This window comes from Durio zibethinus, chromosome 16, assembly GCF_047325235.1.
Source record: "Durio zibethinus cultivar Kanyao isolate XHJ-2024 chromosome 16, ASM4732523v1, whole genome shotgun sequence".
Classification (NCBI taxonomy): Eukaryota; Viridiplantae; Streptophyta; class Magnoliopsida; order Malvales; family Malvaceae; genus Durio; species Durio zibethinus.
In genome coordinates this window covers 24,336,663-24,356,454 of record NC_143177.1, presented here as the reverse complement: position 1 = coordinate 24,356,454, position 19,792 = coordinate 24,336,663, and the positions used below count along the sequence as shown (strand labels likewise).

At 34.2% G+C, this 19,792-nt stretch overlaps 2 protein-coding genes across 8 annotated transcripts; one reads left to right on the top strand and one right to left on the bottom strand.

Moving 5' to 3' along the window:
• Positions 1–54: 54 nt before the first annotated feature.
• On the top strand, positions 55–17,116 carry LOC111298038 (protein CHAPERONE-LIKE PROTEIN OF POR1, chloroplastic-like). Of its 3 annotated transcripts, none has more exons than XM_089745599.1 (4): positions 55–534; positions 1,210–1,570; positions 2,288–2,409; positions 17,004–17,116. In XM_089745599.1, exons 1-4 carry the CDS (start codon positions 205–207, stop codon positions 17,031–17,033), a joined length of 843 nt encoding a protein of 280 aa, XP_089601725.1. In that variant the 5' UTR covers positions 55–204; the 3' UTR covers positions 17,034–17,116. The 3 variants fall into 3 exon arrangements, with proteins under 3 accessions (XP_089601725.1, XP_089601726.1, XP_022748472.1); XM_089745600.1 differs by having other exon boundaries at positions 16,996–17,116; XM_022892737.2 differs by lacking the exon at positions 17,004–17,116 and having other exon boundaries at positions 2,288–2,701.
• LOC111298024 (Protein phosphatase 2C family protein) lies at positions 14,602–19,636 on the bottom strand. 5 transcript variants are annotated; one of them, XR_016328801.1, is made up of 6 exons: positions 19,282–19,636; positions 18,313–18,744; positions 17,609–17,976; positions 15,664–15,900; positions 15,225–15,523; positions 14,602–15,118 (listed from the first exon to the last, which is right to left on the bottom strand). XR_016328801.1 is itself a non-coding variant. In XM_022892709.2 (5 exons), the coding sequence occupies exons 2-5, from the start codon at positions 18,620–18,622 to the stop codon at positions 14,849–14,851; spliced, it is 1,185 nt and encodes a 394-aa protein (XP_022748444.1). In that variant the 5' UTR covers positions 18,623–18,744; positions 19,282–19,636; the 3' UTR covers positions 14,602–14,848. The 5 variants fall into 5 exon arrangements, 2 of the variants coding, with proteins under 2 accessions (XP_022748444.1, XP_022748451.1); XR_002691152.2 differs by having other exon boundaries at positions 14,980–15,118; positions 15,374–15,523; XR_016328802.1 differs by having other exon boundaries at positions 14,980–15,118; positions 15,374–15,523; positions 17,609–17,964.
• Between the last annotated feature and the right edge of the window lie 156 nt (positions 19,637–19,792).

Here is a 19,792-nt window from a genome sequence, read left to right as displayed (position 1 = left end):
TTTTGTGTGATTTTAATGTTTTTCTCAAAAAATTACTGCAAAACAAAACAAAAAAAGAGAAAGTTATAAAATTTACACGCAAGAATCAATCAGCGTCCCCACCAAAAGAAAGCATACTCGCGAAGCACAAGCGCTCATGGCCTGATTAAATTCACTTTACATTCAAGTCCAGAAAATATCACAGCTTTCTCACTTTGTTCCAAAATGGCTGCAGCCACACTTTCCGTCCGGCCCAACCGTCTCACTTCCGGCTCCCCTATACCCAGACCGCTGTTCCATCTCTCTAACCAATCCCACCCTTCTTTAAAACTCGTAAAAGCCGAGCCGTGGAGAGCCGCAACAATCGTTCACTGCCGGCGAACATTAGCCGCTCGAGCCGGTTCACGGGCTGATGACTCGGCTCCCTTCGAGATGTCTGTTGAAAACGCGCTCAAGCTCCTCGGAGTCTCCGAAAGCGCTTCTTTTGATGATATTCTTCACGCCAAGAATTCGATAGTTGCCTCTATGAAGGATGACCAGGAAGCTATTGCGCAGGTTGATTCCTTGCCCCTTTCTTTTTCGATTTAAAAAATTTTGTGAATTAATAAGATTTAGGTGATAAATTTTGAACCTTTTTGTGTAAATGTTGATAATTTTGCTTCTGGGTTTTGAACTAATAGAGTTTCAAGTAAAATTTGATGGTTTGGATGATGACTTTGGATACTAATGAATTTAGTAACGAAAATTTTGAATTTTGGCTCCTGAGTGTTGAACTGTTGCATGAGTTTATTAAAAGTTTCCTGAACTTGATAGCTTTTGTAATCTGTTATATATGATTTGTAAATTTTGAAATTTCTCTCTGTTTTCAAATATGGGTTCTAGTTTTTACTTTGTATTCCATTAGCTAGACTTGATTTTGATGTGTCAATTTCAAATAATTGTTCTTTATAGCAAGTGATTTCCCACTTGTTAATCTTCTAGGATAGTGCCTAGTGGACATTTCCAATTTTTAGATTAAACAAGTGTTGTGTATTGTTCAATGAAGTGGAATTATGATGCTTATGGCTGTTTATCTATCCTCTCAGTGAAGACTGTCAGGTGGTTGTGTTTTGGATAAATATCAACTTTGTTTTTGTTGTTGTTGCTATTATTTATTTTTCCAGTGAGCAAATTGACTCTTATAAGATTTTCTTTAGTTTTGTTTTCTTAGGAATATGGATTGTGTTTTAGGTTGAGGCTGCATATGACATGTTGCTTATGCGGAGCTTAACTCAACGACAAGCAGGAAAAGTCATGGACAGAAGTGTTCGATATGCAGATGTTAAACCTGTTAATCCTCCTGGGATGGGATCAATGTCTCGGTGGGTGCAGACAACTGTGAAGAATTTACCTGTTTCAATTGAAACACCTTCTACAGGTGAATTGGGCACACAAGCTGGAGTATATGGAGCTCTTATGGTTTTGACTTACATGAACGGAGCTTCTACATCATCTGGGGTTCCTTATGCTGGTCCTGATGTTCCTGGGCTTATCTTAGCAAGTAGCTTTGGAGCTTCGTTATATTTCATGACCAGAAAGAAGGTGAAGTTAGGTAATGAGTTTTCTTGCATATATATTATTGCTTGCAATAGAACTTTGATTATATTTTACTTTTGTTGAATATGAAAGTCCAGCAGTTTCAATTATCCAAAAAAAAAAAAAGTCCAGCAATTGCTAGTTAGGTTGTTTTTTCATCTTAATTAAAGAATGAGGAGTAAGAGAAGAGCAGAAAAGCCCTGTAGGGGAGAGGGTGCTGCTTCCTTTTACTTAGTGAGAACATTGTATATTATGGTGAAATGTAAATGATGCTGGCAATTTTACTATAAATGTTGTTGTAGTCCAGGTCAAATTGCTGATTGTTTTAAGTGATTTAATTTTATTCAGCTGTTTATGTAGGGTATGCTTGTAAAATTTTATAATTAGAAGAATTTTGAATTTCCTTCAATCTTGTATAGAGGAAGATTTCTAGTGCTTATATAATTATTCTGTATTGCTGACACTGGTTCTGCTTCCCTGTCATGCGATTTGACAGAATTTCTGGTTCATTTTTCTGTTTGAGCTAACCTTCTTTACATTTTTCCATAACTTGAAATGAGGCTTTGCTATTGAAGTCCTCTAAAGCAGAAGGAAGTCATTGGGGTTTTATGACACTTTCTGCCAAATCATACCCATATTTTAGACTGCATATGTTGTGCGAACTTCAAATTTGTTTGAACTTCAGTTTGATCAAAGTATCTGAAGTTATTTCCATTTTTTTCTCTCTTTGCAGGTAAAGCTACAATAATAACTATAGGGGGGATTGTTGCTGGTGCAGTGGTGGGATCAGCTGTTGAAAACTGGTTGCAGGTAGACATAGTCCCATTTTTTGGAATACACACCCCGGCTACTGTGGTTAGTGAATTTATACTCTTCTCTCAATTCTTGGTCTCTCTGTATCTAAGGTAGGAATAAGAGGATGTTATTGTAATTTTGATGTTATTGTAATTTTAATTGTAAAACCTGTAATTATTCATTTGCATGATCATAACCAAGCTTTTTTAGGATGTATATCATTGCATGTTGTAAAACTACAAACAGAAGATAGTGAAACTTCAATCCCTATGAAAATCTGATCAAAAACTATGTTCGGACATGTAAAGTTCCTTTGTTAAATTGGCACTGGCGGCCCTATTACTTTCATGCATTCCTGGTTCCTACTATAAAAAATTCCCTTTAGCTAATGTATAGTAGCAATGAACTTTGGTATTGGATTGCATTCATGCATTGTGGAATTATTCTTAGCTAGTGGCAGAGTGAAATGAAATTTTGCTGTCCGGACTGCGTCAAAGGAAACCTGTTCGCCTCTTGGAATTTTGCCATCTTTAGCAATCTCAGATAATACTTCTGCCATGCCAAAGTCCATAGAGTAGTAACCTACCCTTTCTAGAACAAGGTACTGTGACAGTCAGAAACAGTGCCATAACCTGGTATGATAACATTTAAATCATCCTAAACTTTTCATCAAAGTTAAGCATGAATTCATACCCTTTTGTATTGAGTCCTTTTCATACTCCCAGATTGTTTTTGCAGGCAAAGTATGAATAGTAGAACAAGCCATATCGTTATCTTATGAATTGATTTGTGGAAACCGATCGTTCTTATGTACTAGGATGGAAAATGCCTGTCTCCTTATACGATTACTTTTTGCTATCCCAAGAGATTCGTTACTCCAACAAAACCCTCTCATTTATAATCAGTCCTAGCCAAAAAGAGCAGGACATTGAAACATGGAGACACAAATAAATTTGTCTCCGTGAGCTGCTTCGGCATAATGTAATATTAATAATACAAGTAAACTACAGAAACCATGAACCTCAGATTCTCAAACTCGTTCGTTTTTATGTCATCTGCTGCCATTTTCCTTATCCTGGGAATATGTTCACCTCATGAGCAGCATTTTCACTGTGTTCCCTTTTTTTTCAGCATGACTTCACAGATGATCAATGTTATGAGTATATGTCAGTCCAAGAACTCCAAAAAATCCAAACTCTCCAACCTCCAAAATTGCCCTTAGTTCTAGTTCAGATCTTCTCTTACAAACATTTCCCTCTTATAACAGTCACAGTTTTTTTTGACACTGGTGTAGCCCAAATCATAGCAAACCCCTTCGTCTTACCCAAAAACCTTTGAACAAAACAGAAAACCTTCTTCAAAATTGCTGATGAGAATGTATTTTCTACAGACTTTGTCAGCAATCATGTTACCCTTCATATCTTTTCAGGTTGTCAAATAACTCAAAAAATTTTAGGATCTCTACTTCCGTAGAAAGACCTTGTTATTGGTTTTGATATCATTACCAGTATACCAGGTTTAAAGCTTAGTGGAAAAGGTATCAAGTTTGAAAGTTATTTTAGACCTTGGAAAAACCTTCCCAATCTCTTCACCCTAACCATTCAACCAAATGTTTTTCAAGAATTTAAACAAAAGTTCATTCACTTTTCTTGTGAAGAAAATCATTCAGACTTTCTCCATAAATGTGACCACCCACTTTGAAAAAATCTTGAATTTTTCATTTTCCTTCCCTTCAAAAGAGATGAAAATACCAATCCCATAAAAGCTAGTCATTCAGGCATGAACCCAGATCATCTCAAGCAAGCAATCCAAGAATGTTCACTTTTCCAAGCTCAAGGATTAATTGAACCAACCTTTTCTCCATGGGTATGTGAAGCGTTTTATGTCAACAAACGTTCAGAACAAGTTCGTGAAAAATTAAGATTGGTAATTAATTACAACCCTCTAAATTTTTTTCTTACAGATGATAAGTTCCCTTTTTTAGACAAAAAAACTTTGTTTGTAAATTTGGCAAATGCGAAAGTCTTCTCAAAGTAAGATTTTGATAACTAGGTATACCTTCACAGGACAGATACAAAAGGACGTTTTGCATTCCTCAACACCATTTTCAGTGGACAATAATGCCTTTTGGATTAAAAGTTGCTCTTTCACTGTTCCAAAAAGCAATGACAAAGATATTTGCTCCAATTCTTGATAATGCCTTAATTTACATTAATGATATCTTATTGTTCTCTTCAGATGTCACATCTCATACACAATTATTAGATAAGTTTTAGCAAATTATTCAATAGTATAGGATAATGCTCTTAGAGAAAAAGATGATCATTGGTGCTTCAGATTCTTAGGCATGCATATAAAAGATAGTCAGTACATAGCTCAATTTCACATTACTCAGACACTTGCAGATTTCTCTGATGAAAATTTTTCAAAGAAGTAAATCAAGCAATTTTTTGGCATAGTCAATTACATGAATGAATTTTTTTCAGATCTTGCACAGTTAACTCATCTTCTCAGACAAATGCTCAAGAAAGAGTCATTCACGTGATCTCAGAAACAAACAAATGCAGTACAAACCTTGAAGATAAAAGCAAAATCACTTTCAATTTTAAAGATTTCCTTTGATGAAAAAAGAATATTGCAGACAGATGTAAATGAACAGTTTTGATCAGTAATTTTTTTAGAAAAAAAAGATGAAAATAGATAAATCTGTGGTTACAAGAGTGAAAAATTCAAATATTTGAAACTCCATTATAACTTTACACTAAAAGAAATTTTCGCTATAAAGTATGAAATTCAAATATTTTAATTTTACCTCATTGGATATCACTTGTGAAATTAGATATGTCCGTCTTTGATCAGATGTGCAATTTCAAAAAAAAAAATGTCAAATGCACAATTATTCAGGTTATCACAGTGGTTCTTACAGTACTCTTTCACCATAGCACATAAAATGCAAAGATAATCTCATTTCAGACATGCTCACAAGCTCTCCTTCAAGACTTTCTTCAAACACCTTGTAGATTATTTTAGTCATTTTTATGATGAACTCAACACCTTCTTCTTCACAAGCCTCATCCTTAAAAAATCATATTTTCTCTTCTTCTTAAAAATCTCAGCTTGATGATTAATTTAATTTACCTGATGAATTTCTTAACCTTCTAGTGAAAAATCTTCCTCCAGAGTTATCAATACTTCTTGTCACTCAAATCTTTGACCAAAAAGCGTCTCACCTCTTGCTCAAATATCAGTTCAAAACACTCAGAAAGTTTGAAGACACCTCCATTCAATCTCTTGGTATACAACTTGACTATCTTTTCATCCATCCCTTTAAATTCCTTGAACCATTTTTTTTTTGAAAGAAACAGTTTGTTTTATGTGGTACCTTTGTCACCTTCACTATATTGCTGTAGAATTTTCACTCTCAAAGCTCAAAATTCTTCTCCACATTTTTCAGCAGTCAACCATCAACCTTATTAAATATCAGTTGGACGTCAGTTAACAACATCTCAAGTTTTTCTTCACCTGGTTCAGAGCCATTCTCATTTGGATTCAATGGATTAAAACCTATGAGAGATATATAAAAGTTTTTTCTGAACCTCATATTGTTTTAATTTTTCACAAATCTTATAGTTGTTTGACAAAAGACCTCCAGTATTTTTTCTATGCAGTAATTTATAGTTCTCAAGGATATTCATTGTTTGATTCACAGTTTGATCACCTCGTTGAATACACTGAATTTCAGAGATAAATTTATGAAATGAATCATAAAATTTTCAAGCAAAATTGGCTCGAGCTCCAAGATGAAGTTTTATGGGAAAACTATCCTTTAGAATATAATTACCAGCTTAAAATTGATAAAAAGATTTATGAAATCAGACTTAATGGTGCTTGGACAGAATCTCTTTCTGATATTACTAGATTTGAATTTGACCATGCAGGACTAGTAGAATAAAATTCTTACTGAAAATCTCTTGAAGTTCTACCACAAATGGAATGGCAAGAATCTCAAGACCCTTTTAAAGATTTTGATCCATATCAATGGTTAGAAATCATAGGGTATGATTTCACACTAGGAGCAGACAACTCATACATCAACCTCTCTCCAAAACACACTTATCATTCTCTCAAATATTGCTCATAAAAGAAGGACACTCATGGTGCTCCAAGACAGAAGATCCTCTATTCCAGTTCAATAATATATAATTATGTGTGATAATTTTAGTTTCTCTAAAAGACTCCAAAGAGTTGATTATGATGCTTCCACATCAAGATCACTCTATGTCAAGTCTTCATCAACTTTATGTCTAAGTCAAGTCATGTTTACTTTATGAGTCACCTTTATTTTATGTCAAATAAGTGATGAGTCATAATGATGAGTCACTTTACTTTAACTTTATGTCAAGTCACTTGTAAAGTTGTAATTATGTTTTGTCTTAGTTTTGTCCTATTAGGTTACTATTCTCTTATTTTTTTCTTGTATAAATAGGATGCTACTTCTTTAAAAAAGCATCAAGAAAAACTGATCAAGACTTCTCCAAAAAATCTCTTGTAACAAACCTTTCTTTATAAAATATGTTTGGTTAAAAAACCTTTCTTTTCTTTTAGTAATTTCATCCTCCTTCTTTCATAGTTAAAGCTTTTAGCTTCATGTTTTTCTTCAAGCTATTTCATAGTTTACAGTGATACAAGTTGAGTATGCTCTGTAATTGTCATAATATTATGGATTCTCTGTATCAAAAATTCTTGTTAAACAGATTATTGATCCTTTTTTTAGCTAAAAAAAAGTTATACTGACCCAAGATTATACTAATAGTAAGTTACTATAGTGAAAGATATATCTTTATAAAAGTCAGTTCGACGTTAAGTTAAGAAGGCGTCAGAGTCTTTAACACTGATTAGATTATCTTGGTTATATGTTTGATTTATAGAACGCTTATGGTTGGTATTATTTTGACAAGTTGACTGATCTACACGTTATTAAAATAGTATCAGATAGTATTGTCAGAATTTTACTATCCGAAAAGCTTGAAACTGAAATCGTCAGTTGTTAGAGTTTTGATTGTACTACCTGTCGCTGTGTATAGAAATGGTATAATTACGTGTGATAAATTGTGTTGAAAAGATTATTGGAGGATGAACATCTTTTCTTTTGTTGTGATCAAACGTAATTGTGATAGTATCATCCTGATTTGTCTTGTAGGTTGGATCAAAATGTTCAATTGATTCATTTTGCTTTCAAATCTTTTGATAACTTGTCATCCATTTCTTTGGGAGAAGGGTGGCAAGTTCTTCATTTAATATATGCTTTGAAATATGAACATATCTAGGAGTTCTATCTACTGCTTTCATTTTGACAAAAATAGCATCATTAGAGTGTGAAAGAGGCAAGTTAATGGCATGATCTTGAACTCTATATGTCATCTGGTAGTGAAGGATTGCCTGGAGTCCTTTCACTTCTGTGCCTACGATTTGGACTTGAACTTTTAAAGCATCTAACAGGATTAGATTATGAAGAGATATTATAATTTGGGAAGACCTTGAAGAAGACAGTTTTTGTATTAAGTGTTGTCTCAACTATGCTTAGGACTGCATGCTTGTATTCTTTAAATCTTGTGTTCAACAAGGTCATTTTGGTACATACATAAGTTTCATTTTTGCCATGAAAGATTAAGGTTATTCTGATAGCCCCAAAGTGAATATGAGTGTATTTTTGTTTTGATCACTGTTGAAAAAATTTTTCTGAGATCTGAAGAGTAATAAACTGCTCTTGAGGTCCTGCTAGAAGAATACATTTATCAAAATTTGTGGTTTGAACATATTTTTTTGGAGCTTGATATTTGGGTTTTAAAAAAGTTTTTAAAGATCTAGTAAGAGAAGGGGAGGAGTTTGAGAAAGATGTATAAAGATTTACAAGGGGAAGAACTGTTTGTTGGGTTTTCTTTTCTTTTGGGATATAATCTACTTCATATAAGAACTTAAACTTAGAAGAGGAAGACTTTTTAAGTACAGGAGAAAGGAGAAGATAAATTAAAAAAAAATCTAGAAGAAGAAAGTTGAGAACTAGAGTTATTAAGAGTTGATAAATCCATGAAAATGACTCTTTTTTGGCTTTTTTTTTTCAACTTCAATGATCAAGGCTTAGAAACATATTCTCTTATCACTATCTTGGCAAGCTTCAAGCTCCAATACCATTTCTATACACAGCGACAAGTAGTACGGTAAAGGTTCTGGCAACTAGTAGTACGATCAAGGCTTTGGCAACTGACGACTTCAGTTTCGGGCTTTTCGGATAGTAGAGTTCTAACAATACTATTTGGTGCTATTTCAACAGCGTGTAGATCGATCAATTTATCAAGATAATATCAACCATAAGCGTTTCATAAATTAGACATATAATCAAAGTATTCTAGGTGATGTTCAAGACTCTGGTGCCTTTTTGGTTTAACGTCGAATTGGAGGCCTGACTTTTATGGAGATATGTCTTTCACTATAGTAACTTATTATTAGTATGCTCTTGGGTTAGTATAACTTTTCTTTGGTTGAGAGAAATTGATCAATAATCTGTTTAACAATTTAACAAGAATTTATGATGCAGAGGATCCATAATATTATGGCAACTGTAGAGCATACTCAACTTGTATCACTGCTAACTATGAAATAGTTTGAAGAAAAACATGAAGCTAAAAGCTTTAATTATGAACGAAAGAAGATAAAATTACCAAAAGAGAATAAAGGTTTTTTAGCCAAATATATTTTATAAAAAAATGTTTGTTACAAGAGATTTTTTAAAGAAGTCTTGATCAATTTTTCTTGATGCTTTTTTGAAGAAGTAGCATCATATTATATAAGAAAAAAGTAAAAAAATAGTAACTTAATAAGACAAAGCTAGGAGAAAGCATAATTATAACTTTACAAGTGGCTTGACATAAAGTTAAAGTAAAGTGACTTATCACTATGACTCATCACTTATTTGACATAAAGTAAAAGTGACTCATAAAGTAAACATGACTTGACTTAGACATAAAGTTGATGAAGACATGAAATAAAGTTGTCTTGATGTGGAGGCATCATAATCAATTCTTTGGAGTCTTCTAGAGAAACTAAAATTATCAGATGTAATTATATACATTATTGGACTGGAACATGTGATCTTTTATCTTAAAGCACCATGAGTGTCTTTTTTTTATGAGCATCATTTGAGAGAATGATAAGTGTGTTCTGAAGAGAGGTTGAGGTGTGAGTTATCTGCTCCTGGTGTGAAATCATAACTTATGGTTTCTAACATTGATCTGGATCAAAATCTTCAAAAGGGTCTTGAGATTTTTGTCATTCCATTTGTGGTAGAACTTTAAGAGGTTTTCAGTAAAAATTTCATTCCACTGGTTTTGCATGGTCAAGTTTAAATCTGGTAGTGTCAGAAAGGGGTTTTGTCCAAGCACCATCAAGTTTAGTTTCATAAATCTTTTTATCAATTTTAAGCTGAAAATTATATTTTAAAGGATAGTTTTCTCATGAAATTTCATCTTGGAGCTCGGGCCAATTTTGCTTGAGAATTTTGTGATTCATTTCACAAATTTGTCTCTGAAATTCAGTGTATTCAACGAGGTGATCAAATTGTGAATCAAACAGTGAATATCTTTGGGAGCTATAAATTGCTGCATAGGAAAAATACTGGAGGTCTTTTGTCAAACAATTGCAAGATCTGTGAAAGATTAAAACAATATAAGGGTCAGGAAAAACTTTTGTATATCTCTCATAGGTTTCAATCCATTGAATCCAAATAGGAATGGGTTTGAATCAGGTGAAGAAAAACTTGAGATGTTGACTGGGTCTAACTGGTGTTTGGTAGGGTTGATGGTTGACTGTTGAAAAAGGTGAAGAAGGGTTTTGAGCTTTGGGAGTGAGAATTCTACATCGTAATATAGTGAAGGTGACAAAGGTATCACATAAAACAAACTATTTTTTTCGAAAAACAAAGTGGTTCAGGGAATTTAAAGAGATGGATGAAGGGATAGTTAGGGTGTATATCAAGAGATTGAATGGAGGTATCTTCAAACTTTCTGAGTATTTTGGATTGGTATTTGAGCAAAAGGTGGGAGGCTTTTTGGTCAAGGGTTTGAGTGGCAAGAAGTCTTGGTAACTCTGGAAGAAGATTTTTCACTGAAAGGTTAAGAAATTCATCAGGTAAATCAAATTCATCATTAAGCTGAGGTTTTTTAGAAGAAGGGAAAAGAGGGTTTTTTAGGATGAGGCTTGTGAAAAAAGTGTTGGGTTCATCATAAAAATGATTGAAATAATCTGCAAGATTTTTTAAAGAAGTTTTGAAGGAGGTCTTCTGAGCATGTCTGAAATGAGGTTATTTTTGCCTTTTATATGTGCTGTGGTGAAGGAGTATTGTGAGAATCACTATGATAGCTTGAGTAACTGTGCATTTGATATTTTTTTCTTTTTGAAATTGAACATCTGATCAAAGGCTGGCATATCTAATTCCACAAGAAAATGATATCCAATGAGGTAAAATTCAAATATTTGGATTTCATATTTTACAGCTAAAATTTCTTTTAGTATAGAGTAATAATGGAGTTTCGAATCTTTAAATTTTTTACTTTTGTACCACAGATTTGTCTGTTTTCATTTTTTTCTTCTAAAAGAATTGCTGACCAAAACTGTTCATTTGCATCTGTCTGTAATATTTTTTTTTCATCAGAAAGAATCTTTAAAGTTGAAAGTGATTTTACTTTTATTTTTAAGATTTGTACTGCATTTGTCTATTTTTGAGATCACGTGGGTGATTTTTTTTTAGCATTTGTCTGAGAGGATGAGTTAACTGTGTAAGATCTGAGAGAAATTCACTCATGTAATTGACTATGTCGAGAAATTGATGGATTTGCTTTTTTGAAAAATTCTCATCAAAGAAATTTGTAAGTGTTTGAGCAATGTGATGTTGAGCTATGTACTGACCATCTTTTATATGCATGCCTAAGAAATCAATTTTTGAAGCACTAATGATCATCTTTTTCTCTTAGAGCATTATCTCATACTGTTGAATAATTTGCTGAAACTTATCCAATAACTATGTATGAGATGTGACATCTGGAGAGAACAGTAAGATATCATCAATGTAAATCAAAGCATTATCAAGAATTAGAGCAAATATCTTTGTCATTGCTTTTTGAAACAGTAAAGGAGTAACTTTTAATCCAAAAGATATTATTGTCCACTAGAAATGGTGTTGAGGAATGCAAAACGTCATTTTGTATTTGTCTTGTGGATGTATACCTAGTTATCAAAATCTTACTTTGAGGTCAAACTTTGAGAAGACTTTCGCATTTGTCAAATTTGCAAACAAAGTTTTTCTGTCTGAAAAGGAGAACTTATCATCTGCAAGGAAAATGTTTAGAGGCTTGTAATTAATTACCAATCTTAATTTTTCACGAACTTGTTCTGAACGTTTGTTGACATAAAACGCTTCATATGCCCATGGAGATGAGGTTGGTTCAATTAATCTTTGAGCCTAGAGAAGTGAACATTCTTGGATTGCTTGCTTGAGATGATCTGGGTTCATGCCTGAATGACTAACTTTTATGGGATTAGCATTTTCATCAAGGGTTTTTCAAAGTGGGTGGTCACATTTTTGGAGAAAGTCTGAATGATTTTTTGCACAAAAAAAATGAATGAACTTTTGTCTAAATTTTTGAAAAACATCTGGTTGAATGGTTAGGGTGAAGAGATTGAGAAGGTTTTTTTAAGGTCTAAAATAACTTTCAAACTTGATACCTTTTTCACTAAGCTTTAAACTTGGTATACTGATAATGATATCAAAACGAATAACAAGGTCTTTATGAGGGAGTAGATATCTTAAAATTTTTTGAGTTATTTGACAACTTGGAAAGATTTGAAGGATAACAGAGTTGTTGATAAAGTCTGTAGAAAATACATTTTTATCAACGATTTTGAAGAAGGTTTTCTGTTTTGTCCAAAGGTTTATGGGTAAGACGAGGGGGTTTGCTATGGTTTGGGTTGCACTAGTGTCAAAAAAAATTGACTGTTATAAGAGGGGAATGTTTGTGAGAAAAGATCTGAATTAGAGCTAAGGGCAATTTTGAAGGTCGGAAAGTTTGAATTTTTTGAAGTTTTTGGACTGACATATACTCATAACATTGATCATCTGTGAAGTCATCTAAGTAGTCTAAATCTGTAAACTCGACATCATCAAACCGTTTGATCATAAACATGGATCTTTTATTCTGCTCATCATCAAGGGAGAAAACTGATTCAAGATCATCATCTGAGAGATTGATACCAGAGATATTAGCAATGTCTTGGATCAACTTGATTGATTTTTTGTCTAATTTTGGGCAATTCTTTGAAAAATGTCATAATTTTTCACAAAAAAAATATTTTGAACTTTTGATCTTTGGATCTTTTTTTTTTCTTGTAAATTTGAATCTTTGAAATCTTTTGGGCTTATCAGCATATCTGAAGAGCTTCTTATGTCTGGGTCGGGAAAAGATTGGATGTCTAGAAGGTCTGAATCTTCTGAAATGCTTCTTTTTCTTGTTGCTGCAAAAACATGTGGAATCTTTGGAAGAACATTTGATTTGAAAGCCTGAGGAGGAGTAAGAGCATGGCTTTTTTAACTTTTTGGAGTTATGCACCAAGGTTTTGATGTATTTATGTTCTTTGCAAATCTTATCAAGTGCTTTCAACATCATCTTGTAGATATCTCCAAGGGTCATAGATCTAACATCAAGAGATCTGAAGTTCAATTGGGTCCTTGTTTGTTATGCAAGTTCTTCTGAAACAGAATTGAAAAAGGCTTGCTTTAAATTGACATCATCAAATCCACTAAGTATGTAAAAATACTGGGAGAATTGTTAATAATGTCTGTCAAGGTCTTTTGGATGGAGAGAACAGCATTTTAGTTTGAAGAATTGTTCTATGATCTTTTTCAATATGTGAGTTTTTTGTCCACAAAAGATTGCTGCAAATTGAGAGACAGCTTCTGTGATTGTTGGGCATTGAAGAAATTGGAGTTGTCTGTATTCACCAAAGAGTTTATTATGATGCCTCCACATCAAGACAATTTTATGTGAAGTCTTTATCAACTTTATGTCTAAGTCAAGTCATGTTTACTTTATGAGTCATCTTTACTTTATGTCAAATAAGTGATTAGTCATAGTGATGAGTCACCTTACTTTAACTTTATATCAAGCTACTTGTAAAGTTGTAATTATGCTTTGTCCTAGCTTTGTCCTATTAGGTTACTATTCATTTACTTTTTCCTTCTATAAATAGGATGCTACTTCTTCAAAAAGGTATCAAGAAAAACTGATCAAGACTTCTCCAAAATATCCGTTGTAACAAACTTTTCTTTATAAAATATGTTTGGTTAAAAAACCTTTCTTCTCTTTTGGTAATTCCATCTTCCTTCTTCCATAGTTAAAGCTTTTAGCTTCATGTTTTTTTTCAAGCTATTTCATAGTTTGCAGTGATACAAGTTGAGTATGCTCTGCATTTGTCATAATATTATGGATCCTCTGCATCAGAAATTCTTGTTAAACTGTTAAACAGATTATTGATCTATTTCTTTCAGCCAAAAAAAGTTATACTAACCCAAGTTCATACTAATAGTAAGTTACTATAATGAAAGACATATCTTCATAAAAGTTAGACTCCCAGTTCGACGTTAAGCCAAAAATGCGTTAGAGTCTTGAACACCGGCTAAAATACCTTGATTATATGTTTGATCTATGAAACACTTATGGTTGATATTATCTTAACAAGTTGATCGATCTACACGCTGTTGAAATAATACAAGATAATATTGTCAAGATTTTATTATCCGAAGAATCCGAAACTGAAGCTGTCAATTGTCTTGATCATACTACCTACCGCTGTATATAGAAATGACAATAAGATTCAACAAGTAAAGCAACGAATGGGGGATTTCACCCAGGTCTAATTTATCACCCATTTGTTTTGTAGAAGCCCAGCACGAGATAATTTCCACATAAACTTTGAACACCTATGGTAAAGGGTTTAAGAATTATCATTTAACTACGCATATTACAACGACCATAACATAGTTGCTTCCAACGTTGTTGTCATTTGCTTCTGTTCAGCACTCTGCCCCGCACTATTACACGTATCAGTAAAGAGTGTTACTGTTTTAAGCATTTCTCTAAGCGTATAAATCCAACAAGAAAGTGAAATGTTAACTGCATAATCAAAAGTGTCAAATGCAGCAACTGAAGAACAAAAGGAGGCTTTTATATAAAGACTAAGGTGACTATACCAGGTAATTGACTATAATAATCGTCACCTTGTACTTTCTCTACTTTTTTTCGGCACAGAAGCTAAATGCAGGTAGTTTCCAGTTAAAAGCTGCAGGGTACATTAAAGAATTGAAGGCTTGCTCCTCTTGTTGTTTTCAGAAGCTACCACGTATTCATACAAGAAAATGATACAACAAAGAAAAACATAAATTACAGAATGATCAGGTACCGCCAGCTTCTGTTGGCGTGGAACAAGGAGCCAGTGTATTAGGAGGCAAGTTAAGTCCTCCCCCTCTAACAGATAGATTAGGACCTTTTACTGAGGAAGCCCTGCTCACGAGATTTGAGTCAAGAAACACCACAATTACTGTGATGTCGTCGTGGAAATGCCGACGGACTCCGCGGTCAATCTTCTTCAAGTCAGAATACCTCATTTCTCTCTTCTTTGCTGCTTCTTGTAGAGCAGTTTTTATCAACCTCCTCGCACTTCCCTGCATGAAGTCCAAAACAAGAAAGTTAATTTCCTCTGTTCTATTGGTACCTTATTTTAAGATGAACTTCATGCCGTCAACACAATGAATGTGAATGAATTTGTACCTCAAAATCAGAAGACAAGGAATACAAAATAAACAAACAGAAAGGAAACAGGAACATTGTCCAGCCTTCCTGCATGAGCATGCACTTGTGTTATGCTCATGCTTGTGTTTGTACTGGTTGACATGTTCCAATTGAGGTATTTTGCTTACGAATTAAATGGTAATTGTCAAGCAGCTGTAATAGGATGGAAAAAATTGAACAAGCAGCAGCTGCAAAGTCATGGGTCTTCAAGTGGGATGCCATAGCTCACATGACAAAGGAAATATTCTCAAGAGAACCAAGCAAACCTTCATTAAGAACTTGAATTCCAAATCTATTATCAGCGACCTACTAGAAATGGCTTTCATACTCTAACCAAATGAAACTTTAAGAAGGATAAGAGACAAACGTAGTGTTCATAATAAGATGAATGGTATTTAACAATGAGGTATAAACTTACACTTCGTGAATGATTTTGAACAATATCAACAGCTTCTTGATTGCTTAGGTGCTCCCATAGTCCATCAGATGCAAATATCACAAATTGATCATGTGGCTGCAGCGGGTGTGATGATATTGATGGGTCTGCACTCAATATTGGCTTTTTGAAAGGTTCACGAAGACGAAATTTGGCATATAAAGGCTCCCTGTTGAACTCAGCCTTTTTTAAATATACATCACCGATAGATCTGGAAACCTGAAAGGTAGAGAAATCTATCAATAAACACTTTCAAAAAGTAAGAGGTACCAGAAAACCATATAAAGGAAATTACAATCTTGTGCCGCTGGACAGAAATTAAGGCAGTGCACGCATTAGGGGTCAAGTTCAAGGTTAGACAAAAGGATAAGCAGTTGTGGCAAGAAATTTGTACATAAAGGATAATTGCTCATGACAGCAATAAAATCTCTTCACATAAGAAATCCATGAAATTAGTTGTACTTCTAGGTGTACATAGTTTTTTTAAAACTTTACAATATTTTTAAAGATTTCATAGTTTTTTTTAGAACTTTACAATATTTTTAAGGATTTCATATTGACATGTGGGAACTTGCTTGGAAGTTTCTCAACCAATTTGACCAAGCATCAGAAACCTCTTTAAACCATCACTTAAGGAGTTCAAAGGTGAGTTGGTGGATTTCATAGCCTAGATATAGATTCTTAATCTAAAGTTAGTAAACCTGGAAAGTACTAGTATCAGTCATTTGAATTTGAAATAAGATGTACTTATCGGCCATTGTAAAAGAACTATTCTTTAATCTCAATATCCACCCTTCTTCCTTGGAAGAGGGTTCATTTTGTCAAGAGGTGGCTATGATCGTCTTCCAAAGCCATCGTGACTGAGCAGATCAGAATTTAATCATTTATAGTTTATTCTCTCAGTAAAACCTGGAAACCACATAACTATGAAACACAAGGTAATTAAAACCTAGCACATTAGGATATTTCGTTCACCAAAACTCTTTAGAAACAAACCTTATACACATGTATAGAGCTGAAAAGTCATACAACTAATCCTATTCCAATAATAAAGCCCGAAGTTTACACGTAACCTACTCCAGGATCACCACTGAGCTTATTACTGCCTGACTTGGGAATATATATGGATACAGGCCATATCAATGGATAACCGTCAAATCACTTCCTTGCCATGAGATCAACACACAATCCAACAAATTTTTTAGATTCAAAGCTTTATGCAACAACCAGTAGCACTGTTTTATCCCTTCATCTTTGTTAATTTCTAAGTTCTCTCATAGTCAAAAGTTTTTCTCATTTCCCTTTCTCTTTTAGCTTTGCAGATAAACCCATGCATCCAACTGGAATTATGATGGGCATCATTCCTCGTCATGGCTTCACCCTATCTTTACCACATAGGAGGAGAACATGCCATGCAGCTTATATAAATCTTTCTTTCTAACAAATCAAACATTGCCATGGAATTCTAATCATATAAATACATTTTCACTCCAAAAACATTAAAGACCCTTTTCTGGTTTTTATTTTCAAAAAGTATGCATGAGTAGACGAAACACTGCCTAACGTCCATGCCTTTCTCAAAGAATTTAGTGTAAACCAAACTACCTAAAACAAACTTTTCAAATATCATAAAAGCATGCTCTATAGAGCTCAACTTGGACAAGAACTGGCTCAAGCTGTCTAAATGTCTGCAGCAAAGACTGAAAGTGGTACTTGCTCCTTTTTTCGCATGGTTATTCTTGTAGACAAAAGTAATATAAGCCACAGACAGAAGCAAGTTTCAGTTCCTTTCATTGATTTTTTCCCCAACCACTTATCACATCTATGCAAAAGCATTGCCATTTATAAAATGGTATCATTACCTAATATCTACCCCTCTTAGCAGTTGAGTAACTATTAAAAAAAAATTGTGCATAGTGAAACTTACCTGTATGAGACCTTTTACACGCCATACATTGTGCTTCAAAACTACAATTTGTGGGTCATCAGGGTGCAACGACTGCAGCTCCTGTCTTACAGACTCTATGCACACATTATGCTCAGCTGACAGCTGAATGGCTAGAACCTCTCCTGTTGCCTTCACAGCTCTCCCCAAAACAGCACGGGAATCACCAAGGTTAGCAACATAAAGGGTTCCACCACAGATGACACCAACCAGGCAGCAGGATCCAACAGCTGCAATTTGTGGTTTCATAGGCCACTGTTTAGTAACAAGAGACAAAAAACCCTCTTCTGTTGCTTGATACGCTTTTCGTATTACGTCAACCGACATTGTCTGTTGCTCTGAAGTAAGCCCTGAATATAACAACTAATTCAGAATAACAAACATCACCGATACAAAAGTGAATGAAAAAAAAAGGTATAAGTTAAATACCTGGCCCTAGAACTAGTGTTACAAATAAGCAGTGAGATACAAAATAACAAAAGTGATACTCAGGAACTTATAACTGTTCGAACTCAGAACAACAAACCCTTGACTATGGCTGCAACAAGTTCACCACAATAATTCCTTTTCAATCATTTAATCCTATCCATAATAATTCCTTACTGAATATTTCTTTCCTATACTTCCTTTAATCAGTAAAAAAAGGGCAACAAAAAAATTAACCCTCGCAAAGGCTTTGTACTTACGCTTGAGATGTTGAAAGAGATGATCATTGATGTAGCGTGAGGTCTCTGGGCCCCCATGCCCATCATATACGCCAACAAAAGTACCATAGGGACCCGACTCATGTGAACTCAGACAACCAGACTCAAGCTGGCTCTGATCCTCAAGTAAATTATTGGCCTGAACCACTGCCATTGAGAACTCACCATTAACGTGCTGCCCCGTGTCCTTGTACCACAAAAGCCCATCTTGGCCACCTCCAGCATCCGAACTTGTGTGAACCGACCTTGGCCAAAAACAGGCCCTCAAAAAGTTCATCAACCCAGATAACATCCCTCATCTCATCCCAAAAACCCTCCAAATTATGCACATCTAAATAACCACTTAACACAACTAGGCTCTAGAAACATGAAACGTGAACCGTATCCTCTGCTTCTCAACACAATAATGGAACACTATAGCAACACCAACAACAAAGCACACCAAAAGGTTAGCAATAGTGCAATGTGCAATAACGGGTCAAAAGCAACTAAACCAACGAAAACTCAGCCACAAATTAGAATCTTCCACTACTCCTCAGGGGATATTTAACAGCATCAATCAGAAAGGACAATAAGTTTGATAACTATATAATCAATAACTAGCAGATCAATGACTGATGTACAAGAAGCCAACTTCTCAGTTTGTTTTAGTTATTAATATTAAGCTCAAACAGAAATTGTTCCCTCTTAAAGCAGGAACCATGACTCCTTATGCTGAAAAATCAACACAAACACGAAGGAAGGGTTTTCAAAAACAAGGGAATCGGTCAAAGCTCAGTTTCTTCTTTTTTTCTAACAAAGTAGTTGGTCAGCCATTAGGATATCCAGAAGGTCTAATGTTTCAAATTGACAACTTTGAAAAAAAAAACCCACTTTTTGCATATCCCTTTAGACCCATTAATCATCATAATTCAACTTGTATTTCCCACAATAAAAGAAGAAGAAGCTTACCTTTTGATTTGAGCACTTGGCTTTATACTTGAAAAGAAGGATCTGGAACTAGAAAAGGAAAAAACTTCATGTGGGAAAGAAATTGGAATTAGTAGATCTATGAATCAATCAAGTCAGAGAGATAGAAAAAAAGTTTAGATTTTGGTTTTTGATTTGGTTGATTTCAACAACTCATGAGATAATTGAAGAAGAAGAAGAAAAGAACAAAATAGTACAGAAATGAAATGGAAAAGAGAAGTCCTTTTATGTGAAAGATTTTGGCTTTTGGCACATAACAACTTATAAAAACTCTCTTTTCTATCTGTATCCTTTGCTTCTCCCTCTACGTCTCAGCAAACAAGACCCACAAAAGACCAACGATGGCGAGCTTGAAGCCAACGAAGTAAAGGTCCGGTCTTGGGCTCCACACCCCTATGTTAATAGGAAAAAAAAAAATCAAAAGAGAAAAGCTATAGACTTACAGAGAGTCAATGAAATCCAGTTTTATGGGTCTATGATATTCTACATCACC